The sequence below is a fragment of the Sinocyclocheilus anshuiensis genome, unplaced genomic scaffold (genome assembly GCF_001515605.1).
Source record: "Sinocyclocheilus anshuiensis isolate Anshui unplaced genomic scaffold, SAMN03320099.WGS_v1.1 scaffold1531, whole genome shotgun sequence".
Lineage (NCBI taxonomy): Eukaryota > Metazoa > Chordata > Actinopteri > Cypriniformes > Cyprinidae > Sinocyclocheilus > Sinocyclocheilus anshuiensis.
The window spans coordinates 473726-499200 of record NW_015551200.1 but is presented as its reverse complement, the minus strand read 5'-3'; the positions used below and the strand labels follow the sequence as shown (position 1 = coordinate 499200).

General features: G+C 36.3%; 1 protein-coding gene across 1 annotated transcript in view; it reads left to right on the top strand.

The window, feature by feature from the left end:
- LOC107663364 (extracellular matrix protein FRAS1-like) overlaps positions 1-25475 on the top strand; it is a 139290-nt gene that overhangs the window by 76562 nt on the left and 37253 nt on the right. The window contains exons 15-28 of the mRNA XM_016453574.1: positions 1505-1648; positions 3200-3340; positions 3933-4073; positions 5751-5918; positions 9634-9774; positions 11472-11615; positions 13551-13706; positions 15301-15447; positions 16428-16574; positions 20458-20598; positions 22783-22923; positions 23091-23231; positions 23358-23628; positions 24820-24904. Coding sequence (XP_016309060.1) covers positions 1505-1648; positions 3200-3340; positions 3933-4073; positions 5751-5918; positions 9634-9774; positions 11472-11615; positions 13551-13706; positions 15301-15447; positions 16428-16574; positions 20458-20598; positions 22783-22923; positions 23091-23231; positions 23358-23628; positions 24820-24904 — 2108 coding nt within the window. The remainder of the gene's footprint in view (positions 1-1504; positions 1649-3199; positions 3341-3932; positions 4074-5750; positions 5919-9633; positions 9775-11471; positions 11616-13550; positions 13707-15300; positions 15448-16427; positions 16575-20457; positions 20599-22782; positions 22924-23090; positions 23232-23357; positions 23629-24819; positions 24905-25475) is intronic.

Sequence of the window (25475 nt, the reverse complement as noted above, 5' to 3'; positions counted from 1 at the left end):
CTGAAATTGAAATGTATATACATCTTCATCATGACTAGATAGACACGGTGAGTTTGTCTTTACTATACACGTTAGATGTGATCCACCTCATAGTAACAATCCTGTCAGATCGTCCATCCTTTGAGTGAGAGTGTAACGTTACAGGTCGGCTGATCTGGTTTCGTGGTTAAAGTTAACCTTTTCGACATGTTTCCGTTTTGTTGTTGCTCAGCAATGGCATGGACGCAATGTTGTCTGGGGGTTTGGCAAAAGGAGAGTGGGACTGTGGGCAGTGCTCGGGGTGGTGACTGAAGGTGGTGACTGAGTAGTTCTGACGTCAACTTTTTACGGAAGTCACAACGGTTCGTGAAAAATCACAGCTACTTTATGCAGGCTGTGTGCATTTTACTGTGGACTGACTATTTTGAAACTTATATGGTAGTTAAATAGCCCCTAGACCTCAGTTATCAAGAAAAAAAGCCAGGAAATTTCAGTTTTGACAATATGGGACCTTTAAGACATCAGCACAATAACACGCTCAGCAAAATATCAGCTAATTATCATTATCGATAAAATCCCAGAAAATATCGAGATATTATTTTTTGTCAATATCGCACACCCCTAAGCATCACTCACGTTTTGTTTATAAATGTTCAAAATCTGGAATAACAGACATCTTCTATTATTTGTTATATTCAGCCTCATAAACAGAAAGGACCAGAAGGTGATTTTGAAGGAGTGCTCAACTGTTAATTTGTTCCACATCTCTCGTTTTCTCTCTCTCTCTGTCTGAAGAAGAGATGGTAGATTGATGAGATTTTAAAGCTTGTGTGATATATTTATGTGGAGTAGTTCAGTAAATTTGCTAAAGGGAGATTGAGTTAGTGCCGTGACTATTCAAATTTAGGTAACTTATTTTACAAAGCAAATATCTTGAACTTCATGAGAAAACTAAGAGAAAACCCTCCTTCCATATTTACCCAAAGCCCAATAATCAAGCTTTTCCAAATATTGGAAATACGTGACTAGCCGGTGACCAAAAAAAATTAAACGGCCTAAAGATAAATTTATTAGCAAGGATTGTATTTGGTGTTTAGATATCAGTAGGCCTTTGGATATATTCTTACAATCTTACCAAGGGTTGATTATAAATGAAGGTTATTCTTAGTGGAGATGCATTTGTGTTATTTGTGCCATTATGTATTTTAATGCACATATTCAACATCTTATGTATGTGATTCTGTATGTGTCCTTAAAATCGTGAGACTTTCTTTATATGCGCAAATGTGTTCTTCTGCCTTTTTTTTGTACCTTTTACAAGCTCCCTCAGAAAGGTCATCTTTTGTTCTTATCTGACTGGCTTGTTTTCTGTCGCAGTCAAAGTAAATTCACTTTAATTCATCACAGAAAAGCCACCACACAACACTAGAACATAAAGTACCCTTGTAATTCTGCCTTATGCTGTTTGTTTAGTTTAGTTTTTTTGTTTTAATTTTGAACATGTTATTGATTTCTTCCTCTTTAGGTTGCCATGACTCCTGTTCATCTTGTCGGGGGGAGGGGCCTCAGGATTGTTTGACATGCTCAGACCCCTCCCACTTACTGAAGGATGGATTCTGTGTTTTGGATTGTGGTCCAGGCTTTTATGCTAATCAAGGCAGCTGTTATGGTATGATTGGCAGAATTCACATCTAATTGGTTACTCTGTGTGGTTTGTTTTAATTAAAGCATTTTAATTAAACAGATTTGCTTAAAACAATGTTTGAGTAAAATGTTTGTTTGAAATTAAACAATTTAAACTAACTTTGTTTTTTTTATCACAACTTGAAGTTGAAATACACTACGTTTTGCCCAGATTTCAACCAGATTTGCAGTCTAAAGGAGTCATCTCTAGTTGCCAAACTTCAGACCCAGTCTGCAGATTTTTAGCAGCTGGAGTTGATAGATTTTACATTGCCTAGTGCAGTGTTTCCCAACCGGGGTGCCGTCTTTCGAGAGCAGGGGTGCCGTGTAAAAAATCATTTTTTAATATTTTTAAATTGCTAAAATGTTAAAAAAAGCATCTATTATATAATATCCATTTCTGATGTCGCCAATAATTAGAGATGCACCGAAATTTCGGCTGCCGAAAATTAGTTCACCGCTCAGGTTTCACTTTCATGTGGTGTGACGCTCTGCAATATCTGTATGACATTATATTCTGCAGTTCTTCCCTGTTGTACCGAATATCTATACTTTTCAAATTATCATATCGAAGTTAGAAATTCAAATATTGTGACAAAATTAATTTTGTAGGGTGCCACAAGTTTGTTAAAATTTCCAAAGGGTGCCGCGACTAAAAAAAGGTTGGGAAACACTGGCCTAGTGTATGATGGGCACATATTTCGTTTTTTTAGCTTTATACTCCATCCAGTCGGAGGATATCAAGCATTGAACACATCCTGTTTTTATTTGTCACACGTCTCCTATAAACGCATATGTTTCTGCATGTGTTTGCTGTGTTCAAGACATTGTGAATGTCTTATAGTGTATGACCCACAGTCATTTAGTGTTTTCTGGGGCGGCAAGTTAGCAAGATTATGTCCCTGTTTTGTTTTTTTTAATCTGTTCAAATTGTACAAGTTGTGCAGTGTATTCTAGCCTTACAGTGCACCCAATAATTTGAATTAGTTTTTTTTATTATTATTCGAATATAAATAGGAAATATTTTGATTTTGTATTGGATGGATGTAGCATTTACTAGTCCGATTGTCATGGCATTTTTATGGCCTTATTCGTTGTCTTATCACTGTTGATGATAATATCTTGCCAAGTAGACACAAAAGCCTGCTTCAGAAATGTCACCTCGAATACATTTAAGCTTCACCTTGACAACCCTACAGCAAATGCAGAATGACACTCTAAATGTGTATTTTACAGTGAAAGAACTTAAGCTCCACAGATCCAGCTTGTCTGTTTAACATATGAGAGAACTGTGTTGATGGGAGTTTTTTGGGTTTCTGGCTATGGGTAAAAATAGCTAGTGGTTTGAGCACTTTAAATCTTGCATGCTGACTTTGAAAGTCCTGAGGCTTTTTTGCATTCATTTGTTCTTTTTTGAATGCGGTCATTGTGATTGTGATATTTTAATCATGAGGTTGTACTAGTTCTTTAATCCAAATGTTAGTTGTCTTCTTTTTTTATGCAATATTTTATAACACATTTTTATATCCTGTTGTAGCTTGTGACCCTTCCTGTGCAACCTGTCATCCCGACAACCCCAGTTGCATGAGCTGCCCCCCTGAACATGCACTGCATCAGGGGAAATGTGTACCACAATGTCCACCACAGTATTACAAGAATGACCACGGCCGTTGCCAAGGTGAAAAGTTTTCTTTTACACTTTTAATATTTTGTTCAACATGTCCATGTAGGCAAACTGGCAAACACAAACTCATAAATCTCTTTTCTAGTGAATTGAAAAACCATTCATTCTGAAACCCATTTTCTTTGCCAGAGATGATTCTTTGGAAAGTTTCCCTGTCATTTGGAGTCAGTCCCTTGAAATGTCTTAACTACGTTTTCTCAGCAAAACCACATGGGTTAGAAAATTGTCATGTCTGGATGTTAGTTTGATGCATGATTTTGAGTTTAAAATGATATATTAATACAGTCAAGCCTAATCCTGTGGTGTACAGTCCATTTGCAAACACTTTTCTACCTAACCGGCTCATAAGAAAGTCCATACATTATGACTGAGGATATTCGGAAGTAGCAAAACCACAATAATACCAGAACTTGAGATGTGCTAAAGTACTCCAGCAATACAAGTTACATTTTTGCTAACCGACTTTGATGAAATTGGCCCTGAAAGGTTATAAGTTACAAGAGGTCCTGGTTGGTAATTTTTGCTCTCATCTCATGGGATTTCTACTGAATCCACCTGCTGAACTATGCCTATGTTGTTCTTCCAGCCTGCCACAGTTCGTGTGTGTCCTGCTCAGGGCCAGCTGGGTCTCACTGCACCTCCTGCTCAAAGTCTCTCATCCTGAACCAAGGCCAGTGTGTGGAGTCCTGCGGAGAGGGACTGTTCTCCAGAGGGGGACACTGTCACAGTACGACTGCATTTCTAAAACTCTGATATTCCTCCCACTGTTACATAATTATGTGGTGAAAACTGGGTCGTGATAAAAGAGGATAGATCAAAGATGAGCTGTCCTAAAGAGTTCTTGTGTAATACTTGATTTGATTCGACCACTCACTAATTGATGCAATGCATCATTAAAAATGGATTTAAAATTTGGTCAGAATTTTAAAGATATCCAAAACTAAATGGAGGGACAAGTTGCTTGCAGTTGAAGATAGACCTATAGATCGATAGATAGATATATGTTGCATTGTAAGGTAGTGTGGAAAGTGAGGATTTTTGTTCAGTATGGGTTATCTGTTACCTGTAGCCATTTAAGTGTAGTTGTCCCCTGCCCCAGTATGTCAATCAGTACTGCATTGCGGGTGAGTGTGTGTGTGTGTCCTGAATACAGATAACCTACTCTGACTCTGTGTAGAGATTCAGCCTACTTGTTCACAGAAGTGTGTGTGTGTGTTATAGACTGGATGTATATAGATATATATCTACACTGTAGTGAGGCTATAGGGAGTATGAAAAATATACACTACCCTTTGAAGAAATTTATACTTTTATTTATAAAGAATGCATTACATTGAGGAAAAAAATTGTAGTCATGTATAAGGTTGCAAAAAAATCTATTTCAAACAAAGGCTGCACTGCAAACTTCATCAAAGGATCAAAAAAACAAAAACACTGTATTATGGATTCCACAATTCCTTAAGTGTGTGTGTGTTATAGACTGGATGTATATAGATATATATCTACACTGTAGTGAGGCTATAGGGAGTATGAAAAATATACACTACCCTTTGAAGAAATTTATACTTTTATTTATAAAGAATGCATTACATTGAGGAAAAAAATTGTAGTCATGTATAAGGTTGCAAAAAAATCTATTTCAAACAAAGTTCTGTACTTCAAACTTCATCAAAGAATCAAAAAAACAAAAACACTGTATTATGGATTCCACAATTCCTTACCATTTTCGACTGTGATGATAAGAAATCAACATATTAGAATGATTTTTGAAGGATCATGCACTGACATGACACTGAACTAGAGTAAAGTTTGCTGAAAATTCAGCTTTTTCATCACAATAATATTGTTTTATAATAATATTTCACAATATTACTATTTAAATTTTTTTTTATCAAACATATAAACTTTTTCTCAAAAAACAAATAGCAGCAACAACAAAAAAATCTTACTGATGCCAAACTTTTGAATGGTAGTCTACTAAAATGTCTTAATGAAAATTGAAAAAAAAAAAAAATGTGAAAAGGTTTGTGTGAGGGTTAGGTTTATGGCTTGGGGGACTGAAATGTCATTAGCTCTGTTAAAAAACAGTAGCCAATGTAAAATTTCCCACCATGATAGAAAATCAAAGGTGTGGATGCGTGCATGAAATCTGAATGTCATAAACTGTGTGGATGTACCTCGTGGTCCCCTTGCAAAAGCAGCTTTAAAGTCTAAACTATCTAACTATATTTATGAGGTATAAAATGAAATGGCTAAAATTTAGGTTTAGTCTAAAACAATTTTATGGAGCATAAATTAAGGTCGGTTAAAGTCAAAGAGACATTCCCTTTTTGATATAGTGCTGTGTGCAGCTTTAATGTGTGTATGAACTTTACTTTTTCAACATGTTTCCTTCTATTTTCAGGGTGTCATTCATTGTGTAGGGTCTGTGTGGGTCCGGACTCCTCAGACTGCATGCAGTGTGTCAAACAGGAAGAGGTCCTGCTGCCTAAAAATGGACATGTCTCTCACGGGTCCTGTATGTCTGCCTGCAGGCCACAGCATTACTTTGACGCAGATCGGACCTGCAGAGGTGAGCAAACAAGAAGACACATTCTTCTATTTTTCTCTGAGGATGAAGACACATACGCTACCATTTTAATTCTCAGTAGCTCCCTGATTATGAAGTGATGGCAAGATAAACGCTGGAAAAAAGAATGTGCATGTCGTCGTGTTGAGTGACTCACTGCAGGTTGTTTGCACTAGTTATTCCCAATGTCTTAATCTTCGATGACTGAAGATCTGCAGTTCATTCCAGATACACCAGGGCTGTTGTACAGGATGTTAAATACCCTGTGGAGAACGCGGTTCATTTCAAATTTAAATCCTGACCAAATCCTGCCAAAAAGGATTTGGAATTACATTTTTTGAAAATTAAAAGAAAAGGCTGATCTTTCGAAAAAAAGTGCGGGTGTGAGCCATCATACACAAACCCAGAAATGTATTACATTAAAACTGTATGACAACATGTGCTTGTGGTATATTCCTGAAGGACTGCAGGCTTTCTGTAGTACCACCAACACCTCACCCCCACAGCACTGAATAAAATTTACAGTTGCTTTAACAGTCCCGTTGAATGGTTTCTGAATTTTACACAGTGAATCAGTTCTGTATTTATGATGTTCCCACATGCTGAGAACTTCACAGGGATGGAATTCTGGCTCCAGTACGTGTCAGATATGGTGTATAAAACTTTTATTTGTCAGAATATGATCAATTTCATTCTGCATTTATTCCTAAAATTGCTCACAATGAAATATTTTATTAAATAAAATTAATTGGTAACAGTTTACAATGGGGTTCTGTTGGTTAATGTCATCATGATGCATATATTGTAAGCATTTAAAGGTTTAGGTTCATATTTCTTTATAAACATACTGTTAATTTTAAAATAGTTTTTGTTCAAAAATATATTAATATATGAACTAATTAATATTAACCTACATTAGGAAATGCTTTAAAATTATTGTTCATTGATAGTACACAATATAGAATGCATTAACCAATTAAATCCTATTGTAAAGTGTTACCAAATCAATAATAATAAAAAATATATATATATATGTGACCCTGGACCACAAAACCAGTCTTAGGTTGCTGGGGTATATTTGTAGCAATAGCCAAAAATACATTGTATGGGGCAAAATTATTGATTTTTCTTTTATGCCAAAAATCATTAGGATATTAAGTAAAGATCATATTCCATGAAGATATTTTGTAAACTTCCTACTATAAATATATTAAAACTTAAGTTTTGATTAGTAATATGAATCCGTGTATCATTCGATCATTCGTTTTTTGATTTAATATTGAAAGTAGAAAAATTAGAAAACGGCTCCTTTTTCGTTTTTTCGTTTTTTGGAAAAAAAACGAAAAACGAGAATTCAGCTTAAGTTTTCATTTTTTGTTCATGGGTGGAAAAATGAATAAACAGCTTGAATATTCGATTTCTACATGTCCTCAGATTCCAGATGTTCAAATAGTTGTATCTCGGCCAAATATTGTCCTATCCTAACAAAACCATACATCAGTGGAAAGCTTATTTATTCAGCAAATCTCAATTTCGAAAAATTGACCCTTATGACTGGTTTTGTTGTCCATGGTCATATATATATATATATACTGTATATATATAATGACAAGTGCCTCTTTCTTCAATGAAGACCTTTGTGTTGAGCCAGCATGCTCAGACAAAATGTTGAGCTTCCTCAGGGCTACTTGTCTGGAGTGTGTGTGAATGAATGTGTGTGTGTGAATGTGTGTGTGTGTGTGTGTGTGTGTGTGTGTGTGTGTGTGTGTGTGTGTGTGTGTGTGTGTGTGTGGATGTGCTGATGGATCAGATATCATGCAGAGGAAATTCCAATCTGTAAATCCCTCTAAAGTCAGTCTCTCTGCTGGCCTCTATATGTTTGTGTTAGTCTCACTCAATAGGGTGACAAGAACTATAAATAATTAAATTGGAACGTGACTATTGTGTGATCTGAAAGCAAGAGCCAATTTAAATAATTTTCAATTATTAGTATTATTTATATTTTGTGGGCAACCATTAAAACCTTTACTAATAACAATAATTATTGCATTATTAAATGCTTTACAAAGAGCCTAGTTGGTTAAAGGTTAGAGTTGAAGACTTGTTGCAAAGATAGCTAGGAAAATTGAAGTAAATATGTAATGGTATTTTGTATAAGTGTGGTTAACTAATGACATTTAAGTGCGGTTCTGAGTGTCCAAAAGAATCCAAATACCTTTTAGGCCTGTTTTAACAAACAGTACAGTAGCCTCTCACACTCAGCTATGGTGTGAGTTTAAAAATCGATTCAAAGTACATTAAAGAATTCATCCCATCACTGTGAACTTTCAGAACTCATGTACCATTCCCAATATCCTGGCTTCATTTCAAAACACACCCCATGGCTTGAAATGTCATTTAAAAGAAAAATGATCAATATGGGAGGCCTTTAGGCATATTTATTGTGTGTGTCTGAATTGCATTAAAAGAAAGCTTAGCCCTGTCTCCCATTCACTCAGTAGAATACGGATTGCCTGGGTTGGTATTTAGCACACCCTCTATTCTTCTTTGGGGAATGTACTGAATTACAGGGGTAGATAAGCCCTTTTGTTCTGATTGACAATGAAACCTGGCTGAACAGACAAATAATTTAAAGACAAGTGGATGATTTGGGTCACAGTGGAGCATGACTGTTGACACCTGTGTCCTAAGGGCTTTACTCCAAATCGAGGAGATTGTCAAGAGCCTCTGCATCTTTGTATTTTCCAGTGATTATGCATGTTTGTGTGTGTGTGTGTGTGTATGTGTTGTCTGCATGTGTCTGCCAAATGTCTCTCACATTCAGTCTGGTAGACTAGTGGAGACGAGTCCAGACTTCACACCCGTGACAGGCTTTCTTTTTGGAGCCCACTGCTTTCATTCAGCTGTGTGCACATGGATCAGCTTTCTGACTGACAGCCTTTTTAGAGCAAATGCACGTTGTCTACACATACGACTTAAAGGCAGATTGGGCATCATTTCTACAAAACTGTTGTCCTGAGCCCTGAGATGAGGTCCGCTCTCTGATCTTCCTATAGTACATGTGGAGAACTCAGCTTTGAAAGTTTTGTTTTTACATTTATTGAAACTTTTATTAAAACCTTTAAAATTTTAAAACTTTTGATTTTTGAAAGACATCTCTTCAACAAGGCTGCATTTATTTGATTACAAAACAGTAAAGAGTTATGAAGTATGTATAAAAGATCTATTTTAATATAATTTTAAATTTTAATTTATTCCTGCAGTGACACCGCTGAATTTCCAGTAGCCATTACACATTTTTTCAGGATCCTTTGATTCTGAAAGTTCAAAAGAAAATCATTTATTCAAAAAATAAATCTTTTATATTAATGTAAAAGTCTTTACTGACACCTGTGATTAATTTAATGCATCCTTGCTGTATAAAAGTATTTATTGATTATATTATATTATATTATATTATATTATATTATATTATATTATATTATATTATATTATATTATATTATATTATATTATATTATATTATATTATATTATATTATATTATATTATATTATATTATATTATATTATATTATATTATATTATATTATATTATATTATATTATATTATATTATATTATATTATATTATGTTATGTTATTGGGGTATCTGGTACACTGTTTGAGTTTGTTTACAAGACTGTGACTAATATCACTTTCTTTCTTTTTTTCTCTCTCAGAATGTCACATCTCATGTTCAGGCTGCACTGGTAGAAGTTTCCAGAATTGTACTTCCTGTATACGGCCCAGTGTCCTTCATCAAGGGCAGTGTCTCGATAAATGTCCCTATGGTTTCCATGTTCAGGACCGTACTTGCCAAGGTGTTTTTGGATGTTATTCTGTTCTGTTGTGAAGCCAGTTTCCCTGTGGATTAATACAATTCAATAGATACTTTTTTGAATGTAATGTTGTGCTCATTATTTTGTCTCCTTTCAGCCTGTCATTCATCATGTAAGGAGTGTACGGGCCCGTCTCAGGCTGACTGTTCTGCTTGTCCGGCCCACGCCAGTCTACATAACGGCTACTGCCGAACCAGCTGCCCTGAGGGCCAGTACCTGAATGCTGTGGGCTACTGCATTGGTGAGTGAAAATCAATCTTCCGTCACCAAAACATTCTTAAAATGCTTCCAGGCGACACCTTTGATCTCAAGTCATTGCACCAGCTTGGTTTAAGGTGTCAAATGGGCATTTTGCCTTCAGGGGAGGATTTGGTGTTCAAAGGGCATGTCAGCTATTGTTGTAAAGTCAATGCCAAGAGTACGGTCAAATGTGCTCCGAGTGTTTTTTTTTGTTTTTTTTCCTGAAACTGGCCAATACTGTTATCCTGTTATTTGGGTCTTAATAAAATGTGGTTGAAATACCAGTCTGTGTTTCATAAAAAGAGGAGGATTTGCTTTTCTCCAAATCGAGGAGATTGTCAAGAGCCTCTGCATCTTTGTATTTTCCAGTGATTATGCATGTTTGTGTGTGTGTGTGTGTGTATGTGTTGTCTGCATGTGTCTGCCAAATGTCTCTCACATTCAGTCTGGTAGACTAGTGGAGACCTTCACACCCTTCACACCCGTGACAGGCTTTCTTTTTGGAGCCCACTGCTTTCATTCAGCTGTGTGCACATTTCTGACTGTTCTGACTGACAGCCTTTTTAGAGCAAATGCACTTTGTCTACACATACGACTTAAAGGCAGATTGGGCATCATTTCTACAAAACTGTTGTCCTGAGCCCTGAGATGAGGTCCGCTCTCTGATCTTCCTATAGTACATGTGGAGAACTCAGCTTTGAAAGTTTTGTTTTTACATTTATTGAAACTTTTATTAAAACCTTTAAAATTTTAAAACTTTTGATTTTTGAAAGACATCTCTTCAACAAGGCTGCATTTATTTGATTACAAAACAGTAAAGAGTTATGAAGTATGTATAAAAGATCTATTTTAATATAATTTTAAATTTTAATTTATTCCTGCAGTGACACCGCTGAATTTCCAGTAGCCATTACACATTTTTTCAGGATCCTTTGATTCTGAAAGTTCAAAAGAAAATCATTTATTCAAAAAATAAATCTTTTATATTAATGTAAAAGTCTTTACTGACACCTGTGATTAATTTAATGCATCCTTGCTGTATAAAAGTATTTATTGATTATATTATATTATATTATATTATATTATATTATATTATATTATGTTATGTTATTGGGGTATCTGGTACACTGTTTGAGTTTGTTTACAAGACTGTGACTAATATCACTTTCTTTCTTTTTTTCTCTCTCAGAATGTCACATCTCATGTTCAGGCTGCACTGGTAGAAGTTTCCAGAATTGTACTTCCTGTATACGGCCCAGTGTCCTTCATCAAGGGCAGTGTCTCGATAAATGTCCCTATGGTTTCCATGTTCAGGACCGTACTTGCCAAGGTGTTTTTGGGTGTTATTCTGTTCTGTTCCGAAGGCTGTGTCCCTGTGGATTAGTACAATTCAGTAGATTATTTTATGAATGTAATGTAGTTCTTTTGTCTCTCTTCAGCCTGTCACCCATCATGTAAGGAGTGTACGGGCCCGTCTCAGGCTGACTGTTCTGCTTGTCCAGCCCACGCCAGTCTCCATAACGGCTACTGCCGAACCAGCTGCCCTGAGGGCCAGTACCTGAATGCTGTGGGCTACTGCATTGGTGAGTGAAAATCAATCTTCCGTCACCAAAACATTCTTAAAATGCTTCCAGGCGACACCTTTGATCTCAAGTCATTGCACCAGCTTGGTTTAAGGTGTCAAATGGGCATTTTGCCTTCAGGGGAGGATTTGGTGTTCAAAGGGCATGTCAGCTATTGTTGTAAAGTCAATGCCAAGAGTACATAAATGGGGAAATATGTTAATTATTTTGTTGAATGTGCTCTGAGCCAGTTTTATTTCTGAAACTAGCTAATTCTGTTATCCAGTTATTTGGGTCTTAATAAAATGTGGCTGAAGTACCAGTCTGTGTCTCATAAAGAGAGGAGGTTTTGTGCAGTAAACATGAGGAAACAAATTGGAAGCAGTAAATGGAGAAAGTCTACACTTATCCTCACTAGAAGATAAATGTGACTGTCAGTCAAAGCAGGCATAAACAGTTTTAAAATAAAAAACAAAACAAATTGCGATATAGTGTGTTTAACAATAAATTTAAAATGATCTCACATGATCCTCAAAATCATTCTAATATGCTGATTTAGTGATTAGTGTGCAAGAAACAGTTGCTTGATATTTTTGTGGAAACTCATACTTTTATCTAAAGAATTCTTTGATTTGATCTGAAAAGAAATAAACAGCATTTATTTGAAATAAAAATATTTTGTAACATTATAAAAATCTCTGCTGCCTCATGTGTTTAATACATCTAATGCATCCTTGCTTAATAAAAGTAATACATTCTTTAAAAAAGAAATTTTTTTTACACAAGGTCCAGTTCTCGCTATTAACAAATCATTAACTATGATTTTTGCCTCAATAAACTCCTCTAATGCTGCTTATTAATAGTTAGTAAAGTAGTTGTTAAGTTTAGGTATTGGGTAGGATTAGAGTTGTAGAATATGATCATGCAGAATATGTGCTTTATAAGTACTAATTAACTGCCAATATGTTAATAATAGGCATGCTAATAATCAGCTAGTTAATATTGAGAATTGGTCCCTATACTAAAGTGTTATCCATTTTTCCTCATGAAACCTATTTATGCATATGTTACCACTCTTTTTTAAAAAAATGGGCCATTTAAAATCATTCTGCATGCTGTCTAATGTGACACTTTTCTAAAACTGGTGTAAACCTGTACTGTGATGTTTTGTTATAAGGTGACCTGTGATGATTTATGTAACAGTAAAAGGCTCCTAAATGGAAGCTAGAGGACTGATATTGAAATGGTTCAGGTTGGATGAGTTTATGTTCTGTAAATATGTCCTTGCTGTTGTAAAGTGCTAGTGGAATCGTTCAGAAAGACTTTGACATTGAAGTCTCAAAATATATGCAGTTTATCTGAAAAACCACAGACAATAATTACCATGACTTGTTATTGTCAACATGTTGAAATATACAGTATGTTTACTATGTAAGAACATTTAAAATAACCTTATTCTCTTTTTCACAATTTGTCAGAGCTCCTATTTTTATTATATGCTGAAGGTTACAGCAGCACTTCTTACTGTTTGAGTAACTGTTTGCTTTTCCTCAGAAACATTTCACAGACCTCCTTTTTTGTTTAGATCTTGTAATATGAGTAAATAAAGCATGAACTATATGTATAATTCAAAGAATCTGCACCGATGCCTCATGCCTACATATTATCACTCAGCCTGAGAAATGAGCCAACGAGGATTTTCATTGGTTGATATGCATCTCTTTATTATCAGCGCCCTCAGCGTGTCCATGGCAATGAAGCCAGTCTGCTCTCACAGCTGATAAGGAGTGAGAGAGGATATACAGATAGCACAGTGTTTACTTTTACACCTTTAGAACATTTTGAAGATAAGAATCTGATAAGATCTTTTTTCCTCCATTTCCTCTCTTCAGTTCAGGATGTTCTTATGGATATGCATAATAATGTACGCTCACCGTCTGTTTGTTTCTCTATCAGAGTGTGAGGAGGGATGCCAGCGGTGTGTGGCAGACCTGCAGTCTGGCTTTGGCACTGTGTGTTTGTGGTGTAAGGTTCCCAGGATGCTGCTGCTGGGAGATCACTGTATATCACAGTGCCCACCCAAATACTACCGGTGGCACGGAGCTTGCAAAAGTAAGTTATAATGGGAAAAAAAGCGAATTCAGAGCAAAAAATTAAACGTAGTCCCACAACCAGGCTACACATGATCCACTGCTTTATTATGCAGAACAATCCTAGATAAAGCAATAACACACATCAAATTTGTAACTATGAAATATTACTTATTCTAGAGTCAATTATTTATAGGAAATAATTTTGTGTCCGAATTATAATGTGCAACAAATGTGATTTGCAATGATTTTGTGAGATAATGCAATAGCAATATGGATGCTGCAAACTGCAAGATTAATGCATGAAATCAGATTTAATTATTAAATCTTAAATCTTATTAAAATTAAGTAACAATTAAGAATTCACATGTTCACATGACATCTAAAACATCTTTATGAATAAATAATGGGAGCAATGGAGCTACACTGCTACTGTGTTTACACAACTCCCCTTGCTCGCGTTGTTTCTCAGATTGCCTATTTATATGTAGTCATAAATTAATCTGAAAAGTAGGCCTTCTGAGCAAACAGTAAATTGTACGGTTGCAATCTGATTTGGATTAACTGATTTTAGAGGGAAGTACGTTGAAGAACTCTAATCTACATCGCATGATGATAATTCATCACATCTTTCAACATCATCTAACTGTCTTCCTCTGAGAAAAACGTGTGCTGCTTTATTTCCAGCATTGAGTTTCACTATGTAGATTGAGCATCATCAGTCACACACACAGCGTCTAATCTCAGTGCCAGCATCCTCTTTATACACTGGTTTGTCATTCTACATGATCTCTCAATGTAATATAGCCGGAGCCTCTGTTTTCATAACCCTGATTCAATTACCTGTGATGCTTTGAGAGTGGCTCCTTTGCTGACAGTGTAGATGAGACGGTGCATTTGTTTTTATTAGGGAGTGTGATGTAGTGCTCGGCTTTAATGCAGAATCTTTTAAGATGCTGATGTGATCTATAAACTGTTATGACCTTCTTTAATTGCTTGGTGATATCAAGGGGGAGTGTGTGTGTGCGCGCAAAAGTGTTTATACGCGAATGTGCATATATAACACGCTATGTGTGTTAAAGGCAAAAGACCAGCAATGGAATTTACTTGCACTTAGCATTGTCAAATGTCTTTGGCCTGTTTGAAGGTGATATGTCAAGTTGACAGCAGACTTAAAGTCATATGTGAATGGAAATTTATGAGTACAAGTGTTGGATGTCAACAGTATTCCTTTTAAGTCTTCTGTCTTTATAATACTGTCATGAAACGTAAATGTCCTTGGCAACAGCACTGATTAAAATGTCAAAATGAATAGAAGTGTTGCTCTATTTTTCAAGCTTCTATGGTTTTAAGTAACCTTTATCTGCTAAAACTGAGTCCTGTCTAAATCAATCGTGTGCATCTTTTATACATATTAAATACAACAGCCGTTTACAGTGTATATATAGTACACCTTAATATAGTATTATATTAGGGTGTAAATGAAGCCTTACTTACTTATCATATTTCCAAAGTTGAGAAACATTTGACATAATTATCTTATTCTCATTATGATAATTCTTACTGTCCTAATTATCTGGTCATCATTCTTACTGTCCTGTGCCTGTGTTCTCCAGAATGTCACACTTCTTGTGAGGAGTGCAGTGGGGATGGTCCTCACTCCTGTACTTCCTGTTTGGCCCCTGAGGTTCTGGCCCCATCAGGTCTCTGCAGCCCTCGCTGTCCAACTGGATATTACGCTGATGAAAACAGGGTGTGCCAAAGTAAGTACTTAAAGGTGTCATGAAATGAGAAATCAAAATTCCCCTGATCTTTTGACATATAAGTGGTCACTGTACTGTAAAAACATCCTGTAATTTTCAGAACTCAGAACGTTCTCATTAGTCTAAAAACAGCTTATATTGAAGCCAGTCTGCCAAACGACAAGGTGTGAAATGTGTCACTCTATGATGTAATAGTGTTGTTAAACACTGCCTCCGCAGAAGAAAATCAACGCCTGTTTCTACATCGCTGCCTGTTTAGCCCCGCCCACCAATTCACACGTAGTGTAAATAGCAAGAGACAAACGCAGGTCTACGCAGAAATCAAACGATAAGCATGGCTCCAAAGACAAGACACTGTGCAGTGCCAAGTTGTGGAAAAACAGTCTTTTGCATCGCCTTCCTTCTGATCCCAACGTTAGGAAAGAGTGGATGAACTTTTTTTAATGAAGTGCCAGACTGCGTCAGTAAAAACTTGGTCTTTTGTTCATGTCATTTTACTGCGGATTTGTGCACAAACAAGGCACAATTTGAAAGATTGAAACTAAAAGACGATGCTGTGCTTACTATATTGGATCCAACAGTGAGTAACTGTTTTTATAATGTGGTCACTATTGCTTTGACTGTTATTACAGATCGTTTGATATGTACTGAGTATTTATGTGTTTTTAACCTAAATCACAGCAATGTCCATCTGTGAAGGATGTAGGCTGTCAAACATACACAACTGTTAGCCAATCATAGCAGTGGGCGTTTACTTCCGAGTCTACAATCCGCCATGCCTATTCAAACAGAGCGTTCTGATGAGGGGGATCAAAACAGGACAGAAAATAGCCAATTATTTCTAAATTATAATGTTTTTTGATGTACAAAATTTTGATAACATTAAAAGTGGACCTCAGAGAACAGTACAAAGTTCATGACCCCTTTAATGTGCATTTGACTGATAAGTATTGATTAAATGATTATTGTGTGTGTTTCAGTGTGTGACACTCAGTGTCTGAGCTGTGAGATGGCGGGTGTGTGCACATCATGTAGTGATCCAGCTAAAGTTCTTCTGTTTGGGGAGTGTCAGTATGAGAGCTGTGCTCATCAGTATTATCTTAACACCACCACACGCACATGCAGAGGTGAGTCTCAGCCCGGTTTCACTGTTAAACATGGAATAATCTTAATTTAGACTACAAACTACCCCTCATTTCCTTCCTGTATTGTTAAACTACACTGTTTCTGTTGCACTGATTCTTTCATGTGTATGTTTGTTGTATTTATTGCTTTTGTACTGCTCAGAAGCCAAGTTCTTTTTTGGTGCTTCATAGACCTTAAACATTCATCATAGAAAGGCTGGAATTCACTACACAGATCTCTCAGAAGGTCATAGTGTATGGTGGACCCAGACTTTTTCTGGAATTCATCCAGACGGAGGATCAAAACATGTTTGATATTTTGAGGCGATTTTAGAACACATATTGTTTTCATTTGTCACGTGTCTACTAGCAACAAGGCGCAAGTTTCTTCTTGAGTTTGTTGTGTTCAGAATGACTTGAAAGTCTGGTAGTGATGCCCAGTTTTTCTCTGTAATCACATACAAAGTTGGCAAGTGTATGATACATGGTGTATCATACATACATAGAATGTATCCATTTTCTAGTAATTAAGGTCAAGTATATTTCATAGAAGATTAATGTGGAGATGCTAGCAAGAGTAATTGCAGAGAACATTGTTTTTTGTTAATAATTGTGAGTGTGTTCAGATCTTAATACGATGTGGTTTGGGATTTGGATGTTGAACATAGACCCCATACCGTGAGACATGAAAGAGTGGATGAACTTTTTTTAATGAAGTGCCAGACTGCGTCAGTAAAAACTTGGTCTTTTGTTCATGTCATTTTACTGCGGATTTGTGCACAAACAAGGCACAATTTGAAAGATTGAAACTAAAAGACGATGCTGTGCTTACTATATTGGATCCAACAGTGAGTAACTGTTTTTATAATGTGGTCACTATTGCTTTGACTGTTATTACAGATCGTTTGATATGTACTGAGTATTTATGTGTTTTTAACCTAAATCACAGCAATGTCCATCTGTGAAGGATGTAGGCTGTCAAACATACACAACTGTTAGCCAATCATAGCAGTGGGCGTTTACTTCCGAGTCTACAATCCGCCATGCCTATTCAAACAGAGCGTTCTGATGAGGGGGATCAAAACAGGACAGAAAATAGCCAATTATTTCTAAATTATAATGTTTTTTGATGTACAAAATTTTGATAACATTAAAAGTGGACCTCAGAGAACAGTACAAAGTTCATGACCCCTTTAATGTGCATTTGACTGATAAGTATTGATTAAATGATTATTGTGTGTGTTTCAGTGTGTGACACTCAGTGTCTGAGCTGTGAGATGGCGGGTGTGTGCACATCATGTAGTGATCCAGCTAAAGTTCTTCTGTTTGGGGAGTGTCAGTATGAGAGCTGTGCTCATCAGTATTATCTTAACACCACCACACGCACATGCAGAGGTGAGTCTCAGCCCGGTTTCACTGTTAAACATGGAATAATCTTAATTTAGACTACAAACTACCCCTCATTTCCTTCCTGTATTGTTAAACTACACTGTTTCTGTTGCACTGATTCTTTCATGTGTATGTTTGTTGTATTTATTGCTTTTGTACTGCTCAGAAGCCAAGTTCTTTTTTGGTGCTTCATAGACCTTAAACATTCATCATAGAAAGGCTGGAATTCACTACACAGATCTCTCAGAAGGTCATAGTGTATGGTGGACCCAGACTTTTTCTGGAATTCATCCAGACGGAGGATCAAAACATGTTTGATATTTTGAGGCGATTTTAGAACACATATTGTTTTCATTTGTCACGTGTCTACTAGCAACAAGGCGCAAGTTTCTTCTTGAGTTTGTTGTGTTCAGAATGACTTGAAAGTCTGGTAGTGATGCCCAGTTTTTCTCTGTAATCACATACAAAGTTGGCAAGTGTATGATACATGGTGTATCATACATACATAGAATGTATCCATTTTCTAGTAATTAAGGTCAAGTATATTTCATAGAAGATTAATGTGGAGATGCTAGCAAGAGTAATTGCAGAGAAGATTGTTTTTTGTTAATAATTGTGAGTGTGTTCAGATCTTAATACGATGTGGTTTGGGATTTGGATGTTGAACATAGACCCCATACCGTGAGACATTTCTTTCATTTTGATGGGATTTGCAGAGGAGATCAAAAGGAAATACTGTGGAGATTAGTTTTTGTCCCTTGAGTTTTTGGATGTGTGTGTGAGTGATCTCGAGTGAAGCAGAAAGAGAGACAATAATAGTGGGCATATGAATGCTTTTTTGGCATGTTTACCCCTGCAGTACAGTGAATGAAGGTTACCTTGACAATAATTGGAGGGAGCACTTTAATAATGCAACACATCATTGTTGTTTGTGTCTTTATGGATGGGTAATGTGAAAGAAGGACATAGTTTAAATGTCATAAGGACAAATGAGATGCTTTTATGGACATCACAGAGGTCTGAATTGGATGTAGTGTTAAATGACGTTAGCCACTGTTCTTTTCAGTTAAATGTTTGAAATATTTTGGGAGGATGGTTTTGGTGAATGAGGGGAGAGATGATGTGGTTATATAGATAGAGCACAGAAAGAGCGTGATGGGGCTTTTTAATGAGCTGAGCTGATTTAGAGAGCGGAGGTCTGCGGGTGAGTTATCAAATGGTCGGCTAGCGCTCTCTTTAATAGATGATTTGAGAACTGAAACATTGTCTCTTTCTCATTGTAAGTCGAGCGGCATATTGAAATCCCTCATATTTCTTTTTTGTACAGACATTATTCAAGCTTGGTTTTTCAGGTAATTTCAGCCTTAGGTCTGTTTTTGGTTTTCATAAATGTCATAGTTTAACACATTTAACATTAAATTCAAATAAAATGTCCCTTGTAAAATGTATTGTTGTGTTAATGGCTTTTAATTGGTCAATACAGTTTTCCAACGTGCTAAAATCAACAGCTATAAAATTATGATTAATTATAATTATAATTTTTAATTTATAAAAAGAAAGGTCAATTAAAAAGAATGGTCCATTCTAATTAGATGAGCATTGTTCAAGTGGTTTTTAAATGACACATGTTAATTAAATATTAAGTTACTGCCTTGTTAACTGTAAACATCTTTTAGTTAGACCAATTAACTATTTTACTTGTTGGACAAACTGTTTATTCATTATACATAATAAATGTAACTATTTAATGTTCATTGATATCTTTTGTATAGCCTAATGTTAATGAAAATTCATCCTGTCTATTTTCTCAATGCACCTTATTGATCTTATTAATGTATATGTGTTATTTTTAAAGCAAATTTTGACCTTGTAACTTTTAATTAAAATGTTATTCCGGTGAAATGAAATACATCTCTCTGTTGACATATTCCGGACTTCTCTAATCCACTTAAACCCAACTGTTCCTTATAATTGACTGGTAACTCGTATTTAGATCTGCCTCCATCCAATCAGCAACTTACAGATAGAACAAAGTTCCCACTCTTTTTTCTTTTTTAATAATCTTGTTCACTCAGATGTACATACGTCACAATGCGATCTGTCACTTCTTGTGTTATAATAACAAATGTGTGGGGTACTTAAGCACTTCACTTTACTCACAGTATAATCACTATAACACACAGCCTCTCATGGCGTATTGCTTTATTAATTAGCATTTCTAAAAAGTTCTCCATTCCTGCATGCAATAATGTTGTTGGAATTTACATAATGAATTGAAAGTGATTGGTCTTTATCATGCATTTCCTCAGAAGCGCTGGTATTTTCTTCAACACCTGCAAATCTAGTTTCTTTCATGCTCTCTTTATCACTGTCTCGTAGCCTTTTTTCTTTTTTCATTTGCTCTTATTTTACTCTCTTCCTCAATCACACTCCAATTCATCATATTTTCGTTCTATATCCCTCCCACTCACTCTCTCTTTCGCTCTGTTTCTCTCAGAATGCGACTGGAGCTGTAACGCGTGCCGCGGACCCCTGCGTAGTGACTGTCTGCAGTGCATGGAGGGATACGTCCTGCAGGATGGCATTTGTGTGCCAGGATGCTCACTGGGATTCTACCAGGATGCTGAGAGATGTCTGAGTCAGTCATCAACAAAAATAACAACCTTCATTATGAGTCCAACCAGTCAATTTTCTAGCTCAATAAACTTTGACATTTCAATCTCTCAGTCAGTTGTCACAGTCGGGGCCCTCTGATGTCTTCTGTATAGTGCCAACATCAGTCGCTGCGCTATAGCCAAGGTTTAATGGCACTTTAATGGACTGATTTCAAATGAGACTGAAAGACAAGTCTATCAGCAATGTTGTAGTTATGGACAGAATTGAAGAAGCTCCTGACTCTTACTTAAAATTCACTTTCTTCAGTCTTAGATATCAGTAGGTCAATAAGTGAATTTTAATTATTATCCAGTTATTGTAGCATGTAGTATTTGATACTAAAGCAGTTTAGCAGAATGCAAGAGGAAACTACATTTATTTCAAATGTATTATATTTTAATCAGTTTTAAATGCACTATAATTTTTTTATGTTTTATAAATGCATTATAATAGTAATATTAGTAATAATGTAATATATTTTGCATTATAAATGTAAAAGTCTGGGGTCAGCAAGATTTTTTTAATAAATAAATGCTTTTATTCAGCAAGGACTTGCTACATTTATTAAAAGTGACAGTAAAGACATTTGTAATGTTACGAAAGATTTCTATTCCAAATAAATGCCGTTGTTATGAACTTTCTATTCAAGGAATTGGGGAAAAATATTAGTTTCCAAAAAATATTAAGCATTACAACTGTTTATAAGATGGTTAATATTAAGAAATGTTTCTTTAGCAGCAAATCATTATATTAGAATGATTTCTGAAGGATCATGTGACACTGAAGATGCTAAATTTTTCTTTTTTCATTTGCTCTTATTTTACTCTCTTCCTCAATCACACTCCAATTCATCATATTTTCGTTCTATATCCCTCCCACTCACTCTCTCTTTCGCTCTGTTTCTCTCAGAATGCGACTGGAGCTGTAACGCGTGCCGCGGACCCCTGCGTAGTGACTGTCTGCAGTGCATGGAGGGATACGTCCTGCAGGATGGCATTTGTGTGCCAGGATGCTCACTGGGATTCTACCAGGATGCTGAGAGATGTCTGAGTCAGTCATCAACAAAAATAACAACCTTCATTATGAGTCCAACCAGTCAATTTTCTAGCTCAATAAACTTTGACATTTCAATCTCTCAGTCAGTTGTCACAGTCGGGGCCCTCTGATGTCTTCTGTATAGTGCCAACATCAGTCGCTGCGCTATAGCCAAGGTTTAATGGCACTTTAATGGACTGATTTCAAATGAGACTGAAAGACAAGTCTATCAGCAATGTTGTAGTTATGGACTGAATTGAAGAAGCTCCTGACTCTTACTTAAAATTCACTTTCTTCAGTCTTAGATATCAGTAGGTCAATAAGTGAATTTTAATTATTATCCAGTTATTGTAGCATGTAGTATTTGATACTAAAGCAGTTTAGCAGAATGCAAGAGGAAACTACATTTATTTCAAATGTATTATATTTTAATCAGTTTTAAATGCACTATAATTTTTTTATGTTTTATAAATGCATTATAATAGTAATATTAGTAATAATGTAATATATTTTGCATTATAAATGTAAAAGTCTGGGGTCAGCAAGATTTTTTTAATAAATAAATGCTTTTATTCAGCAAGGACTTGCTACATTTATTAAAAGTGACAGTAAAGACATTTGTAATGTTACGAAAGATTTCTATTCCAAATAAATGCCGTTGTTATGAACTTTCTATTCAAGGAATTGGGGAAAAATATTAGTTTCCAAAAAATATTAAGCATTACAACTGTTTATAAGATGGTTAATATTAAGAAATGTTTCTTTAGCAGCAAATCATTATATTAGAATGATTTCTGAAGGATCATGTGACACTGAAGATGCTAAATCTTCCCAACCCCAAACTTTTTAAACAGTAAATTAAAAAAAAAAAATCAGTATGTAAAGTGATTAGGGTTGCAAAAAGGTGGAACATTTCCAGTAAATTTCGGAAACATTCCAAAAATTTTGGAAACTTTCCAGGATTTTGTTTTTTTGAATATTCCAGGGATTTTTGGAAAGTTTCCGGAAGTCTACCGGAAATTTTCCACCCCTTTGCAACCCTAAAAGTGATAGACGAAAACTTGGATCTCATTAAATATGAATCAAATTTTGTTTCTTCAGCCTTTCTCTTCCTTATTCTTTCTATGAACAGGCTGTGATGAACACTGCGAGCAGTGCCAGGTCCATGGCCAATGCCAACGCTGCCAGCTGCCATATGCCGTATTGAACGGGCACTGTGTGCTGGAATGTGGCAAGCGCTACTTTCTAGATGCCTCGACCCGACAGTGCACCGGTGAGTGCTGTGAATCTGGTCTGGGAGAGTGATCATGACTGCCTAGATTGCCCATTTTGGCGTGTTCATAAGACTGCTCATTTTAGAGGCGCTCAGTATGGTGTGACGCAGTTCCCTCTCGTGTCCTACCTGAATCTGATGACAGATTGTCTGCTATTATTTCCCAGCATGCTCAGCTGGTTGCTTGGAGTGTGTGAGTGCAGGTGAGTGCCATGTCTGTGCTGAGAACTCCTTCCTGAAAGGTGACCAGTGCATCCTGGACTGTGGTCACGGATACTACGCTGTCCCCAAAACAAGAGCCTGCCATGGTAACCTAACTTCACATATTTGATAGAAATGAATGCTTTTATTGCCAGAATTGTGGAAAATTCTTATTTCTAATACTGTTAAGACTGTAGGAGTGTTTGAACATTGCATCCTTTTTGTTTCTTCAGCAAACAGCCGCGCTCCATCTCTTTACATCAATGGCTCTCTGCTGGTACCTATTGGTGGAGTTAAGCCTCTGGATCCAGCACTCGTGTCAATCAAGGATGCAGATAGCCAATTAGAGAGCATGTTGCTCCAGCTCCTTCAGCCACCCAGTAACGGGCATCTCGTGGTCCTGGAGAATGACAGAGAGAGAGCACTGGGCAGAGACGACACTTTCACCTTTACTCAGCTCAAACGTAGAGTTGTGCGCTTCATTCATGACAAAGAGCAGCCCAAGTGAGTATGTGTGTAACCTGGAGTGATGGAATAAATCCAGGGTTGTTTCCCCAGGAAATTTATTTTACGTTCAGAAGTCATTAAAAACGTAATGATTCACAAGTAGACCAAGCAATATGTCCTCGATCACCGATAGCATTACAGTGTATTACTCTCATTAACAGCATTACAGTGCATTCATGCTGTCTGAGAGTGAGTGAAGTATATAGTCTTCAGTATATATTAACTAGATGATATATGGAAGTGTACAATCATTCATTACATTGTTTACTCACTATTTATAGTTCATGTTAAACATTTCATTCCTCATCTCCTGAAATATCACTTTAGGTGGCATCTCTGTTCCTCATTTCCTGTGGGATATGGCCCATTTTTGCTTAGACAGATTTTGAATAATCAGATGCCGTACAGGAGTAAATTGACATTATATTAAGGCGAGGGGGTGTCGAGAGTGTGTGTTTTGGGGGATGGACTGATTTTGTGTAGTGTGCACTAGTCATTAGCTTTAATTACCTCGGTGAAGTTGGTGAGGCATTTGACAGGACACACACACACACTCCACAGTGCTCATAAGCCACAGCATTTGTGGTGATCGTGTGGCAGTCACTAAGTCAGGCTGACTGCTGACCTTCAGTTTTCTCTCACCTTTCTCACAGTTTATCTCCTTAATAGCTCCTCTCGATTCCTTCTGCTCTGTGGTTTAATTAACAAGTGATCTGTGTGCCCTCACGCTCTCGCTCCTATTTTATTCCTCATCCCTCTTTTTCCCAAATGTATCAGTTTTTCAGTCTTAATCATTTCTCTTTAAAAGCCACTCAGTCTTTTTGTAATTTTGGTCTCTGTCTTTTGCTTCTCTGAGTCTTTTATTTATTGTGTCTTTTTCTGTTGTTTTCGTCCACTTTACACACAGACACACGTTTGTTTTTGTCAAAATGTGAAATGAAAACTATTACTTCCCATCGACTTGCATTGTTTAGAGACTGAGCTAATAACTTTCATTAAGACATTATTCGCTGTGGTTATTTCAACAGTGAGACATTATTTAATATGTTTACCAAGCTGTTTTTTTTTTCAGCGTAGCCCCACAGTATATATGATTTCAGGTTTTGTAGCAAAATGCAGGCAAACCCTGACTCGTTATTTAGATCCTTGAATCTATTTACAGCAGTGTAATGTTGGCTTGTTTTGCAGAAGTGGGCAGTTCATGTTAAGGGCAGCAGATCCTCAGCTGTTCTCTCAGCCTCAGAGTGTTCCTGTGCAGGCGCTTTCCCAGCAGGTAAACACATGCACACACAAACACATCTTGTTTAAGAACGCTGAGTAATGGAGCTTCATTCTGCAGTCACAAGACAGATAAAACAAAAAGGAGATGGGAGTCTGTGAGGACTTATGGTCTCATTTACTAATAATTGCATGAATTATTTCATATGTGACCCTGGACCACAAAACCAGTCATGAGGGTCAGTTTTTCACCTGAAAGCTGAATAAACAAGCTTTCCGTTGATGTATGGTTTTTTAGGATAGGACAATATTTGGCCGAGATACAACTATTTGAAAATCTGGAATCTGAGGGTGCAAAAAAAATCAAAATACTGAGAAAATCGCCTTTAAAGTTGTCCAAATGAAGTTCTTAGCAATGCATATTACTAATCAAAAATTAAGTTTTGATATATTTACGATAGGAAATTTACAAAATATATTCATGGAACATGATCTTTACTTAATGTCCTAATGATTTTTGGCATAAAAGAAAAATCGATAATTTTGACCCATACAATGTTTTTTTGGCTATTGCTACAATATACCCGTGCTACTTATGACTGGTTTTGTGCTCCAGGGTCACAAAT